A 15,123-nucleotide genomic window follows, 5' to 3' on the forward strand; every position below is an offset into this window, starting at 1 on the left:
ATTCAGTTTAATATTACTAGATAGTTGGCCCTCTCAGCCGTAAACAAATGTGAAATATGAAAAGCACTTATGAAAAACCTACCTTCACATTTTCAAAATATACCGAAGAAAAAAATGTTGTTAGAGTTTGGTGGTCATTTTCAAAAGTACCTTGAACAAAAGATAAAATATGAGCTCCACCTCGTCACCTCGACATTTTATGACAACTCGACAGGTATCCAATTCCAGATGTTATTTAAACAGGAAAACTATCTTGTTCTGCGTACGACTAGACTATTTATTACTTTTCAAGTATTTTCATTTAAACTTCAAGTGAAATAAGTTGTATTATGAATTGTACAGCAATAAACGATGGTGTTGAGTGCTACGTTCCACACATACCCTCACGAGCACACGAGCTGGCTGGGGCGAGCCTGAGCCTGCCGCCTCATACTCCTCACATTTGCCAGTAAACGGAAAACTAAACATATGCACTACGAGTACACACATAGGATATACATTACAGGGAATATGTACTACAAATACGAATACATTTCACGCTTACAAGTAATTTAATTAAACACAAACAAATACGTAAAACTGTGGTGTGGCCTGCCCCTGCCCCCGTTGTTGAGACTTGTACTTTCGACTTAAATTTAGTTAGTGAAATAATCAGTGAACGAGAACAGAACTACATAGCTTCTAACTTAAACGTAAACGAATTGGATAAATATTTGGTTTTGTTTTCATTTGTAAGTAACAGCCATTGGAAGTGCGTTTTGAGGGGGGGTTCTGCCTTGAGCTATGCTGCGATGCGGATGGCGATGACATTGGAGTCCACTAAGAAACCAGAGAATGGTGATAGTGCACACGTAGCTGGCGACGACGCTGCCGTAGCTTGGGCAGCTCCTGCTTGACTTCGGCTTCTGCTGCTCCATGCAGAGTGACTGTGTACGAGTGCAGCTTGATGAGCGACTCCCCTAGTTCAAGCTCCGTTCTGGTTCTGGGCCCGCTCTGGTCGTTGTGGTGTGGTGATGCTGCTGCTGGTATTGATGGTGTGCTGGAAGTAACATTCCGGAGACACATTGTGGTATTATCCGTCTTTATGGTAGTTGCTGGTGCTGGTAATTGTAGCTGGTCTCCGTTGCCCCCTAGTCGTCGCTCTGCCGGTCGTTCGCCTTGAGCTGGTCAAGCGAAAGTCACTTGATAGAAGAGCCACTCTTCCATGAATGACGGAACGAATGCCTTCGACGTGGTGTACTTAACCTTCGGCTTGAGCAGGGCCAGCTGTTCCTCGAACAGTTCCAGAGATTCAGTGCAGCTGGTGCCATTGCCGTGGGTCAAGAACTTGCCATCGGGCTTCAGCACCTTGAACGAGTGCTCGAAAATGGTCCGGATAAAGTCCCAGTCGACGCCGACAGGTTCCCCCGTTATGGGTATGTCGGTGAGGTCACCAAAAACATAATCAAACTTGCGGCCCTCGGCAATGAACTTCTTCAAGTACTCCACACAGTCGCCCACAACGATTTCGTACTGGTCGCTCCTGCGCTTCTCCAGAACATCGCCACAAATCGAGTTGAGATACTTGTTGCAGGCCTGCATAACCAGCTCGTCGATCTCCAGCATCACCACATGCTTGGGGTTCTCCTTGAGCAGCTCGTACAGCAGGGCGCCGTCCCCGCCACCCAGTATGCAGATCTCCTTGCCCTCATAGTTCTCAATGCCACGACCCATCAGGGTTTCCGTATAGATCAGATCGGACTCGGCAATATCTGCCAAGAGTGTAATTTAATATCATTCTCAATGCTGCCTCGCTAGTTGATTGGCTGGCTGGCTGCCACTTACTCTGAAGCTCGTCCAACAGCAGCATGTTGCCCAGGGTCTTTGAGTGCAAGATTTGAATCTTCTGGAAAGGCGAACGCTCCTCGTAAACAAGCTTGTCGATATCGTACTCAATGATGCGCTCATCTGCGAAAGATTAACCACTATTAGAATACACTTCAACATACTGACTGTAGGCGAATTAATTTGGCTCTGGTGGCTAAGCGGCATGCTTGATACTCAACTGAGTAGTATCCGAAGCAAAACGAACCGAAAATAAGACAATATAGAAAAGACATCAAAGTAACAAAGAGACTCTCCCCGCAAACGAAGGAGTGAGAGTCGTCCGACAGAAAGTAACCGAAAATCGGAAAGAACGAAAAATGGCTGAAATGAATCTATCATGCTTGGTGCCTCTAGAACTCTCAGAACATCAGCTCGGTGCTGCATACGCTCAACGTTCATTCATACGAAGTACAGACGTACGTACACACTTGATGTACTTTGTACATACATATCAGTATATCAGTAGATTGTTTGCTCTATTTTTTTTGTAATATGAAAACCAAAGAGTATACGTTACCTGACGATGGAAAGTACCTAGGGACATCACCGCGCCTCAGGGCGGGCAGCTTCTGTCCCCTAATGGCCTTCAGTTTTACGGCCAAGGCATTTTCCAAGCTCTTGCCATGCACCAAGCCCTAGTAGAGGGGTTCGGTGGTGGTTCGTTCGTTTCGTGGTTGGTGGTTGGTGTAGGTGTAATTGTTGTTGTTGATCGAGAGCGAGCGAGCGAGCGTACGTAGGAGCGAGGCGAACGAGGCGAGGCAGGGCAGGTGACACATGGTGTGCATAGGGCGTATAAGTATAATTTCAATAGTTTACATATTAATTTATAATTCAGATTAATTTTGGTGAATTTTCAGTTTTGGTTTATCGTTTTTCGTTGTTTGTTTTGTTGTTGGATTGCAAGTGGCCCCGAGATGTGGTTGGTTGTTCATGGCGCGAAGATGAGCGATCGGATAGATCGTTTGAATATGGAAATAAAAAGTATACAAAAATTATAACAATTATAAATCAATCAGAGGAAGGAATAATTAGGTACAATACAAAGAACGGCCGGGCCGACGGCCGACTTTGAGGTCCGTAGTAATGGAAACTAGTAGCGTGTCGGAACAAGCATGCAGGAACGTCCTAAGTAATTCGTATTTTTACTAGGATGTAACGCTATACATATGTATGTATGTTAGTGGGGGTGGGTGGGTGGTGGTAGTGGCAAACCGATTAGATTTATGATGTGTTGTGCATAGAATTTCTGTCAGGTCAGGCCTTGGGGAAGACATTACTGCACGTACGCTCAAGGCGTTGCAGCAGGAATTTTGAGAGGCAGTTGCACGGATTGTCAGGTGGAAAAGTGGCACGAATATATTGGATAGTGGGTAGTAGGTGTTTTTTTTTTTTTTGGTATGAGGTTATATTGTATTTATTTTGCAAATGGAACGAAACTAATTCGACCAACCTGAGCTAGTCATGTATATGTCGATATATCCGCCGCGCTTTATCGGTGGCAAGTACTTGGACCGATCGGAATCTAATTTCTGTCGCAAAATCAGTTCCATGGTGCGCATGGTCTGCAAAGTAATGCGTTATTTAAACCTCTTACACAAATGCTGGCACGGAAGGGTTATGGATGAACAAATCAAAATAAATGAAAATAGCTAACTCTACGAGCGCCCCCCGCTTAGGCAGCCCAGCCGGCAAAACTATTTATAGTCGCAAATACTTGGATACTTATGAAAAAGGAAAGTGAATAAAATCGACCGAGCCATAAATATGGCCCGAGGCAGGCCTGCAGCTGCTGCTGCTTCTGCTGCACATGCAGATGCCAATTGCACAATACCAAGAAAAAAAAAACACAGAATGCTTGTTTGGGAAGCCGCAGAACCGGCATCAAAATACATACATACATATGTACATGTGTGTATTCTCGCACTATCTACATATGTTTCGCGCTGATTTTTTTTGTGGCATGGAGCCGAATTTCAATCATTGAACTTGAACCCCACGTGCTTCCCAGAAAGAGAGCGCGGGAGCGGTAGCGGCGGGGGGACTGGTGAGGTAATCTAGCATAAAAGCCTAGTGTTAGGCCCGTCGTCAGATGATATGCATACATAAGTATGTATAAAGCCAGCAACATCGGTTAGCGGAGGTGTTAGATAATACTTAAGGCTTTGGATGGTGGCATTGGCATTAGGGCCACGGTAACCGCATTGTGAGGCCAAGGACAAGCAAACCCATGAGTGACCCAGAGGCCAAGGGTTTGGGGATAGAACAGCACGAGGCACGGCATCGACGACGCGGAAGGGAAAACGGTCTGGCACGCCCCCGCCGCCGGCACGAGACACACACACACACAGAAACGTGCACTCGAATGTGTGCGGAAAATCAATTTCCATGCTGGTGGAACAAACCCTTTCTCCAGTTAATCAACGCCAGAAAGCGACGTGTTTTCTCGTGTGGCAGGGTTAGGGGTTAGGGAGTGTAGTCGGTATAATCTGGTGGGGGGGAATAGAATAGCTCTACATACGTCGAAGGACATGATGGGCTCCTTGCCAGCGGGCAGGAAGTACTCCACATTGACGGTCAGCAGGCCGTGCTGGAAGATGCGGCAAGTGATAATCGTCGCCTTGTTCTCGTGCAGCACCGAAAAGTAGCCGTTTTCCGGCGACTCCATGCTATAGACCAGTTCTAGCTGGGGGAAGACGTGCTCCAGCTCATTCCGCAGTATCTTGGCCACATCCTGGCGTTGCTTCTCGTCGGCCGTCTTGGCACTATCCAGCGTGAAGTCGAACAGTATGGTCTGGGCTGCCATTGTGCTAGTCCGCGGATTTTTTAATTTATATTTATTTTCTCGGACCGAAAAACCGCGATACAAACAGTGTGACCGAGACTTGTCGATAAAATAAACCGGCGTGACCCTCAAAATAATACCGAAATGTACCTTTTCATTTTCAATATATACCGTAAATATACCAAGTAAAATCGTATTCCTCAATTTTGATATTCGGAATAATATTACGAGCCAGTTTGGACTCTCAACACAGAACATATAACTTTATCAGATTGATTAATCAATTTTCTACAGTCTAGTTAAATTGAAAGACTTCCTTTTTTGGATGGTCAAATAAGGTAAAATAAAAAGATATCCTTTTTTACATGGTAACTACCCGGTAACTACACTGATGCTACATATTAACTACTTATTAATGGAGTATGGACGCTTTGTATACCCTATTTTCTTTAATATATGTTAAAATTCTGTTTTTCAAGCTTCTGCCAAAGCTAAGTAGATAGATTTTAGATTCACAAGTTTTTTTTTACATATTCATACCTGGATGACAAACGTTTAAATCGAATCGAATGTTTGATTTTCATCGGTATATGTACGATATATTTCCAATATTAGAAGGTATATTTCGGTATACTTCAAAGATAAATCCGCGGGCACACTGCACGGATCGCTAAACATCGCGCCGCGGCGAATTTTCCACAATATTTTGAATTACACAAACAATGTTGTGCCACTGGCAGTGAAGCAGTTCTTCAGCGAGAAAGGCGTTCGACTGAGAGGTGTCCAGCAGGTAGGAAATATTTGACTTGTCAATGCGGCACCTGCACACTCGAGTGTGTGCGCCTGAACCTGAACTTGAATGCGAGACAATCATCATCGTGGACATCGTGCGCCGCCATCCAAGGCGAGCATCGTTTGGCGGCAACAATGGTCTGCTAATTATAAATCACCCGCGAGCCCAGCATAGGCGCAGCGCGGTGTGCTAATGAAGTGAAGTGATGTCGCCATAGCGCGACGCGCGTGTGGTGTGTATGTGCGTCTCTCTGGTGACTGTGTGGGCGCCATAGCATAGCCACAGCATGCCAATGTTGTTACGTCGCCGTTTCGGCAGCAGCCACCCACCCCTGTCAATCCACCCCATGTCTCGTGCTGGCGCCCAGGCATTGCCGGAGCAACTACCGCCACGACTCGCGACTCCCCCCTGGTTGCCTTCGAGTGTGGCGACTGTTATTACAATGTATGACTGAGCCGTATTGATTTTTTGAATCCTTTCAGATTCCACTGTCCGCACACCATGTGAGGGAGGTCCCCGGCGATTCCCTGGGCCACACTGCAGGTGAGAGCGTGCGTGCGTGCGCATATGAGTAGTGGACCTCGTCAGCTAATTAGCCCTGTATTTATTCACTCATTTAAATCCTTGCAGTGGGACACACACACACACACGCAAACGGAACGAAAACTACAAATGGGCTGAGGGCTGAGGGACAAGCAGCCCAATTAGCCAGCACTCGTACGACTCGTACGAGATTTTCGGATCGTGTACGTCATCGACGTGCCCAAAATAATTTGCATTGGGAAAGCAAATACTGTGCAAAAGTCACAAAAGTCAGCGACGGCGACGGCGTCGGGAGCGCATCTGCATTATTCGATGACGACTTGGCTGCTGTCTGCCATTACTATTTATATGCCATTATACCCGTGCTGCTGAGCAAAACAAACAGTCAGCGCGACGGGCAGAGGCCAAGAATCTCATAAATGTCAACCATACGTTAGACGAGAACTAGCCACTGACCGCGCGCCATGGGCAGCCGAGAGATCCGATTCCCGTGACAAAACCTAACAAAGCACAAATTTACTTTGCACAGTGCCTTCCTCCGGCAGAGGTTGAGCTAACCTCGTGATGCAAGGAAGATCAAGACCAACAAACAACGTGATTTGATAAGACTTTTTGGCGACTTTGGTGACTCCGTACGCCATGCAGCACAGCAGCGCTGGCAGCGAGGAGCGCATCACTAGCTCCACCAGCAGCCCCCGCTCTGGCCACAAGACGGGCAGCTCTCTCTTCGGGCTGCTGACCAAGCGCCCCAGCAAGGTTGAGCCCCATCCCGTAACTCCCGAATCGCCAAGCCTTCAACGACGTCCCGTGTCCGCCTGCGGCCACTATGATGTGAGCTTCGCCAAGGCGACAGCGGAGCAAGCGGGAAACCATGCTGCCGTCATCAGCAGCAGCAACAACAACAACAGCAATAGCAACCACAAAAGCCAAACTCTGCCGCTGGAGAAATCGCACAGCGGTCTGATAAGCTTCCACAGGCGTACCAAGCCGCCGTCAAAGAGCAAAGGACACGCCCACCGCTACAGCAGTGACGCGGGCTCGCAGAGCGATGGAGGCGCGGACGTTGTGATGCGTCGCAAGTCGCCCAAGCACCGGTCGCCGAACCACAACCGATTCAGCCACCAGTTCAGTCTCTGCTGCAAGGCCGAGAAGAAACCCCTGACGCCGCCGGTCACGGTCCGCTACAATTCCATACCGGACAGCAACAGTGTGCTGCGTCGCGACAACCTATCGCTGAGCTGGAGTATGGTGGATAACAATTCCGTCTCGCTGCACTCCAGCGAGGGCGGCACTTCGTTTCAGCGCCCACGTCTGTCCAGTGAGTGCGCCAGTGCACCAGAATCGCCGGTCGGCACCAACACCTTCTTTGCCCAATGCAGCAACGCCGCTGTCGTCGCTTCTGCCACAGCCGGCGCATCGGCCTACGCTGCTGTGGCGCGAAGTGAAAGCATGCCCCGTTCTCCGATCCGGCCAATCGCAGTCTCGGCCTGCCGCTCGCGTCTCCGCCTCAAGCTTTATCCGCCCGGGAAGGAGCTGCCGCAACTGCACACCACTGACGAGTCCACAGACATTAAGCGTGCCACCACGCCTCAGCACATGTCCTCGCCCAACATAGCCAGCCAGCCGGATGGGTTTGAAGCGCCCATGCAGGAGCAGCCCGGCGTCCGTTTCATGTCGCACGAGAACATGACGCTGCAGCGACAGGGCTCTGGCTCTAATCTCGCACGTCAAGCGCTGGTGGCTGCTCATGCCCTGAACCTAATACCTGCCGACAAGGCACGCGAACGAAGCTACCTGGACGGGCGTCTGGGCTCCTCCTCTCTGCTGGGGCCCAGCGAACTGAGCCGCGTGCTGCCGCAGAAGGAAGTCACCATTTTCGTGGGCACATGGAACATGAATGGTCACAGTCCACCCAAGTGAGTAGAAACGTGAATATCCGCATCGCATTTCGGACACTAACTTTGCTGACAATTCCAGGCAATTGAATGACTTTGTGCTGCCGCCCAATGTGGAGCATGTGCCGGACATTGTTGTGATGGGCACGCAGGAGTCCTCGCCGGATCGTTTTGAGTGGGAAGTGACGCTGCAGGAGACCCTCGGCCCCTCGCATGTGCTCTTTCATTCGACCACTCTGGGCACCCTCCATCTGGCTGTCTACATGCGGCGCGATCTCATCTGGTACTGCTCGGCGCCGGAGGATGCCTCCATGTCGGTTCGCACCGGCTCTGCCTTTCGCACCAAGGGTGCTGTGGCTATATCCTTCTGCCTATTCGGTACTTCCATGCTCTTTGTGACCTCCCACTTGACCGCCCACCAGCAGAAGGTGAAGGAGCGGGTGTCGGATGTGAAGCGCATTATTAACGCTCTGGATTTGCCTCGAAATTTGCCCAACCTTCGGCACAAAAACAAGGATGTGACGCAGAACTTCGACAACGTCTTCTGGTGCGGTGACCTGAACTTCCGACTCGGCGAGCCGCGCGAGAAATTGATGGAGTGGATTCAAAACACAAAGTTCCCGCTGCCCTCGCACTTGCCACACGGTTACATGCATACGGACCAACTTTCCTCTGTGCTGGCCGACGGTGCGGCCTTCCGTGGGTTCATGGAGGCGAATATAACATTTCCACCCACTTACAAGTACGACCCGGGTAGCCAGAACTTCGACACCTCCTCAAAGCAGCGCGCTCCTGCCTACACGGACAGAATCCTCTACAAGTACAGGCAGGTGCAGGGCCTGGTCATACGTCGCCAGACCTTAATACCGGGCGTGTCCACGCCGACGCAGCCCTATGTGGAGTGCCTTCTGTACGATTCGGTACCTTCCATAACCACATCGGACCATAAGCCGGTGTGGGCTCTCTTTAAAACTCTCATCCGTGCCGGAACTGACGCGTAAGTTTTGCTGCATATCCAATCCATAGATTAACTCTTATTTCGCTTCCATTATAGGATTCCCTTGGCCGCTGGATTGTTCAGTCGGGACATTTACCTGGAGGGAATGCGACGTCGCTTGAATAACCAATACACGGGCGCCTCGGCCGTGTGTGCCATACAGTAGACTCTCATTGGTAGCTATTAGCTAGTCAGAGTTGGAAGTGGAGTGGCGGTTCTGGAAGCTTCTTCCAGCCACCAACTTAGTCATTTACTCGAACCCGTCAGCTGACATTTCTACAGTGCTAGTCAAAGCTTTCCTACGGTTGTGTGTCGCCATTGTATTACCTAGATAGGAATGCTACCCTGCAACAGTCTAATACCAAATACCAAAAAAAAAAAAAATCGTTCGTGACTTGCCATGCAACGCCGCGGTAGTACTTAGGCGCCGCCTTTCGCCTTTCGCCTCGAGGCCTTAGATCGTAATACGTTCCTTATGAAATGATTATGAATGCATACTCAGAAACAATTCTGTACCTCTACTACTCTAAAGCACAAGCCTAGCGTGTAGTTAAGTTAAATGTGTTTTAGCTAAAAAGTAGTCCAAATATTGAAAGGAGCTCGAAGAACTATGAATTACATTGATTGTTTAAACTTTAAACTGAAGTAGAAGTAAATATACATGCATATTATAATACGAATCTGAATAACGCTATTGTTGATTCTTGAGTCTCGAATCTATTGTTATAATATTTATTTGATTATTATTTAGTTCCTAAGATTGTTACTGTTGAATCGTGTCTAGTGATCTGATTATTTTTATAGTTTGCACAAAACCCTATGAAGATTTTATTTCGTTTTAAGCACAAATAATACTTTTCTTATGATTTTAATTAAACGTTTAAACCGGAATCGTCGTCCTTCCATCACCATTAACTCGAGTAAATACCCTAACACAAAAATGAAAACTCATAAGCTCCGGGGGTCCACACGAGCCACATCATTCCATAATCATTCCAGCCGTCATTGCCGTTGTCGTTGTCGTTGCCCGCCCGAAAATGCACCAAAAACGACCATTACCCAATATGCGATTCGGACACACACGCAAATATGTTAAACTTTTGACCAATTTCAACTTGAGTTGGCTGCTGCCTTCGGCCCCAGGCGAGCAGCAATTTATTGCCATGGTTGCGATTCGATGGCGCTGGCCATGTTGCAGTCGCAGGCAGAGTCAGAGTCCAGCCACCGCCAACGCCACCGCCACTTGTGCCCCATTCAAGTGGCCTCGCGGTCTCGGCTCCTACTCCGACTGCACCCCACATGGGGCGGGAAGCTTGGTGGCGTTTGTGGTCATGAGTGTATGCGTATAAGTATTCGTATCTGCGAGGGCGGGTCCAAAAGTAGCAGATGCGAATGCCAAAATGATTTTCGAATGAAATTTGCATATGTATATTCTAAATTATTTTAGCAACAATATTTGTACCTAAAGTACATACGTATGTGTACATATGTAGGCACGAATTGACCATTGAGATGTAAATTAAGTTATGATAACCTATTTTTATGCATATGTTAATTATATTTATTAGTTTTCAACATATAATTTCCAGTCGATTTCCAGGTTAAAGGTAAAAGACAACGTAAACATCTTCATTAAATGAGTGAACTAAGGGTCTTTAATACCGAGATATACAGCCAATTTAATGCTTCACCTAACCACTTGGAGGAGATCACCTTTCCGATAAGGGCCGGCCATTAATAGGTTTGTTTCGAAATGATGACAGACATTTCTTCGGATCGATTACCCCCATGTACTATATAATGAAGCTCAAGACACGTAATTGCTATTTTTCCCATAGCTTTCAATGGATAGTAAATATAAATAAAATGCTATTAGCCGAGCTCACCTCGTATGTGTGGGCTCAGAGGTCAGTGTTTCATTCGCATGACCAAAATCACTTTTCGGATTGTTCAAACAAAAAAGTCAATGATTGGATGCCCCCCGCCTTCCGCTCTGGGGACCGATGGGAATCCCATGCCCAGATGGACTCGATTCCGTTTGTATTGTGCGGATGGGTCCCCTTTTAGTGGGGCCTCCGAGGACTGGCCGGAGAACGAAACTCTTGTGCGGGCGCCAAATTTGTTTAAAAAAACGAGAAACAATTCCGAGTGCGTTTTGTTTCATTGCAATCTCTTAGCTGTGGTCAGCGGATGGCATTGTTTGGCGCTGGTATTATTGTTGTTTTTTTTTTTGGGTTTTTGTTTTTCCACAGCTTCTGTAATTCATAAAGTTTTTTGTGGATTGCAGAATTGTTCCGGGCTGCTACTAGTCTAGTAGGGGCATTGGTTGAAATTAGTTTGCGTCGGCTGGCAGACCCAGCGATGGCCCCGTCAAAACTGAAGCTCATTTCCTCTCTTTGCTGAAATTTAACCACAATATATGAAATTATATTAGCACTAAAGGTCGGGCAACTTGGCGTATAAAAACTATGCCCCGTTCTGACTGGTCTATGGCAGTGCGCTGTGGCAGTATCTGTGTCTGTGTCTGCCACTCGGTATGCATGTGTTCGTCGGTGCGTCGCTGCCAGCGAGCAGTGCACATTAATATCCTGTGCGCATTCGTACGTGTTAATATGACTTTATGACTTCATATGTGTCCATATTTTTGTCCCCGCCGCTTCACACTAAAAAGTTTTATTGTTAGTTACGCTGCTGCCGCCGCCATCAAAGCAACCATTTTTATTCACAGTGTTGAAGATGCAGAAATTATTAAAAATTTCCCTATGCCCCCCCCACACTATCATGCACGGAATACTCGTATCTCATACCGTCAGACACTGAACTTTTTCATATGCAACAGGGCGGTAGGTGGTGTGAATGCTGCATTTACGGTGAGAAGAGCTCATGGATGTGAGTCGTTTGGATCCACAGTGGAGCAAGTTAGGGGATTAAAGAGAATATATATTATATATATATATCTCAAGATCGTATTCAATTGATGGTTGAATTTCTAGCTCATTTTTAAGGTAACCTACTTGAATTTAATTTTCTTATTTATTTAATTTTTATAATGGGAATAAGAGAGGCAGCTGGCTATTCCCTTTTTTATATTCTTTTACATTTCCGATTTCTGATTTGGCGCCCATTTCCTTTTTGGCCAGATGAGCGGTGCTCTGGCTCCACATTAACGGTAGTTCCCCGTACTTACGCGCTTTCGTAATGTGCATATGCTGGGGCTCGCCCGGCACATCACTCCCCAGCTCGCCCTGGCATTCGGAGCAGCCACTTGAATGCTTATTGTACATTTCAAACAACTCTATTACGAATATTTTTCATATTTCTTCGCAAGTGGGGCACAGGCACGGAAAAAGTTAACATTAAAAGCGATGGCGGTGCCGAAAAGGCTGCCGGGAGCCGGAGTCTGGGACGCAGAAGGAGAAGGCGCCAGTCAAAGCAACCAATTCGAATGCGGCACGGTACATTTTCGCAATAAAAAATGAAAACCGCTTTGCATGCATCTGTAGGAGAAAAGACTGCGACTCACACTGGCTTCTGGGGCGTGTGTGCGTGGAGAAGGGTGAGGCAAAAGTAATAAATGTACGTGCCGCACTAGCGAAAACTCCCGGAGAAGCAGTAGTAACGACTCCACACACACGCACACACGGAGGCAGTCGTGTCAATTTGAAAGGAAGGAAGGCAGGAAGCTGGAAGGAAAGGATACCCTCCGCTGATCTGAGTTTCGAATACCCTTAAGGATATATCTTCTATAGCTCCAAGTTATCTAAGTGGAAATCCCTGATGATCTCTGAACATTGAAGGAACACATAAACTACAGCTCAGACATATGTAAATTAATAACCTATCATCGTAAATATTTTCGTTTTGTACGATTCAAACGTGATGCGGAAACCAACATTCCATTCCACTCTGAACGAAAATAAGAAGCGCCATCTTCCATTTCCGCTCCGTTTCGCACTGCTTCGCACATGTCACGATCACGACGCATGCAAATGCATGGAAAAGAATGCGAATGCAAGTAGGAGGGGGCTGGGCTGGGCTGGCAATGGGGGAATGGGAGTCGTGGAATACGAGTAAATGTAATAAAAATAAACTACAATTTTCTTTGACTACCCCTAGAGCACAACACCCCAAACACCCCAACCACCCCATACCCCCGTACAGCGCGTTCTATTGTGCGAATACTTTTTTCGCTTTCGTCGTCTTGGGGTATGCCACCCTGCTGCCTCGCTATCGGGGGGCGGAGTCTGTGGCGATGGGGTCGACACGGGTTGGGCACGCACCACTCTCGTGTTTGAAGTAGCTTTGGATTGTATAAAAGTAACCATAGCTACCATAATTTAATGAAAACATAATCTGCATTCACAAAAAAAAAAAAAAAAAACGCAGAGTCACCGCCAGAGCCAGAGCCAAGCCTTGCGAGTGGAAAGTGGAAAATCGGCGGCAAAGGATGGAGTGGCAGCGGTAGTAACTGGGTCCCTCTGGAAGCTGCAGAAAAAATTCTATTAAATGGCGACAGGTCTGTTGAGGGCTTTTGTCGGGCACCCAGAGACGGTACCCTATGAGAGATTTTGTTTTTGCCAAGTAGTAGCTGACTTATGGATTGCACAGAGATCCAGTGCGTGCAATGGGGCTCCAAAGTCCACAAGTGAATACTCTTACAAAAAAAATCTTAAACTGTATAAATCGTTTTATGCTTTAATCGCTCTGAAAATCATAAGAAATTTTAATTTAAAAAAATGTTCATAAAAGATTATTAACAAAAACAATTTTTTTTTTATACAAACCAGGGAAATATTTTTAAAATATATTTTTAGTTTTTCCGAACATGAAAGCTTCATATTTTTGGTGTTATTTTTTTAAAATATTATTTAAAAATACCCACAATATATTATGATATTAAATATAAATAAAAAATATATTAAATATAATGTTCAGGTTCTAAATACCCTGTGTTTTCTTACCATGATACATGCAGGTGATAAATGATATGTATGATATGTAGATGATGAACTGTCATTGAAATACTGTATATGCATATAATCTGATTGAAAGATATTTTTCAATAGATATCGAAGGCAACTGGAAACCTGCCCCCTGCAGCGCGCAACAATTCAGCTGCGAGTTCATATTTTCCAGGCTTTTCTTAAACGGAAAATCCAAGAGGACATTGCCGAGTATCGGGTTACACTTTATTTCTTTTTTTTTTGTACCATCTTATTCAATTTTCCGTTTAATTTTTTTTTCGCCGGCATTTTATATGATAAAAGTGGAGTGGGCTTCGCTTCTTAGCGCTTCTTTTAGCGGCAGTGGCGCGACTTGAGCAGTGACTTGAGTAGCTCGCAGAAAAGTTTCCTAGACAACTCCTTCAGGAGGTGGAAAAAAAAACGTCGAGGGACTGCTGCCTGAAAATATCCTTTGGGCCTTGGGAGAATCAGCAAAGCGCGAAGGACCGACCACTTGTGAATACGCTTTGATGCGCGCGGCTTTGTGCGTGGGTGTGACTGCCGTTGTCGATGTTGTATCTTGGGTAGGAAGAGCGTGGGGCCATGTACCTCTACTTTTTTCCTGCCTCTGCTGCTGGATATTTATTTATTTTGACTTGGTTTGCTATGCTGGGAGCCTTTGCTGGCTTCAAGTATTTCGTGAGTAGCGTAAAATACGCGCGGGAAATGTAATAAAAACATTTTTTTCAACGGCTGCAGCAGCAGCAGTAGCAGCAGCAGCAGTAGCCAACATCTTATTCCTTCGGCACGGCACACTGCAGCCCGACTTCTAGTGCTGCCGCTGCTGCTGGGCTCAACTTCTGCTTTGAGCTACTTCCTCTAAAGTATCTAGAAGATATTTTTAATACATGCTCGCGACTTTCAGTGCCCCACTCCACACCACACCATACCACACCACACAGATACGCACATTACTGCTGTTGTTTGAGTGTACGTTCGTTCACCCACTTAGAACACTCATCTCATCCATGGCATCCATTTGATGTTGGTTTTTCGCTGGCCTGGCCCCATTGGCAGCATAATGAAAAACATTCCGTTCATATGCAAAAATATGCAATGCATTTTCCTATTTTTGCCAATCTTCATGGTTTCGGGCTTTGCTCAAATTACGAGTACGAAAATGTTGCAGCAGCACCACAATTTCCCTTTAAATATGTATTCGAAATTTGCATATTAAGCGACTTCGCCTCGCCTTCGCCTGCTGCTCATTTGCATTTGCTCCTGGAAGGAGCTGGGAGTCGCAT

At 46.6% G+C, this 15,123-nt stretch overlaps 2 protein-coding genes across 3 annotated transcripts; one reads left to right on the top strand and one right to left on the bottom strand.

Annotated features, from left to right (window-relative positions):
* Positions 1–629: 629 nt before the first annotated feature.
* LOC111070524 (spermine synthase) lies at positions 630–4,759 on the bottom strand. 2 transcript variants are annotated; one of them, XM_022361133.2, is made up of 4 exons: positions 4,385–4,759; positions 3,317–3,428; positions 1,825–1,947; positions 630–1,751 (listed from the first exon to the last, which is right to left on the bottom strand). In XM_022361133.2, exons 1-4 carry the CDS (start codon positions 4,667–4,669, stop codon positions 1,168–1,170), a joined length of 1,104 nt encoding a protein of 367 aa, XP_022216825.1. In that variant the 5' UTR covers positions 4,670–4,759; the 3' UTR covers positions 630–1,167. The 2 variants fall into 2 exon arrangements, with proteins under 2 accessions (XP_022216825.1, XP_022216824.1); XM_022361132.2 differs by lacking the exon at positions 3,317–3,428 and adding an exon at positions 2,384–2,501 and having other exon boundaries at positions 4,385–4,758.
* Positions 4,760–6,263: 1,504 nt separating this feature from the next.
* LOC111070470 (inositol polyphosphate 5-phosphatase E) lies at positions 6,264–9,738 on the top strand. Its single transcript, XM_022361025.2, has 3 exons — positions 6,264–7,900; positions 7,962–8,876; positions 8,934–9,738. The coding sequence occupies exons 1-3, from the start codon at positions 6,624–6,626 to the stop codon at positions 9,040–9,042; spliced, it is 2,301 nt and encodes a 766-aa protein (XP_022216717.2). The 5' UTR covers positions 6,264–6,623; the 3' UTR covers positions 9,043–9,738.
* The last annotated feature ends 5,385 nt before the right edge of the window (positions 9,739–15,123 follow it).

Source organism: Drosophila obscura, unplaced genomic scaffold, assembly GCF_018151105.1.
Source record: "Drosophila obscura isolate BZ-5 IFL unplaced genomic scaffold, ASM1815110v1 contig_1, whole genome shotgun sequence".
NCBI lineage: Eukaryota > Metazoa > Arthropoda > Insecta > Diptera > Drosophilidae > Drosophila > Drosophila obscura.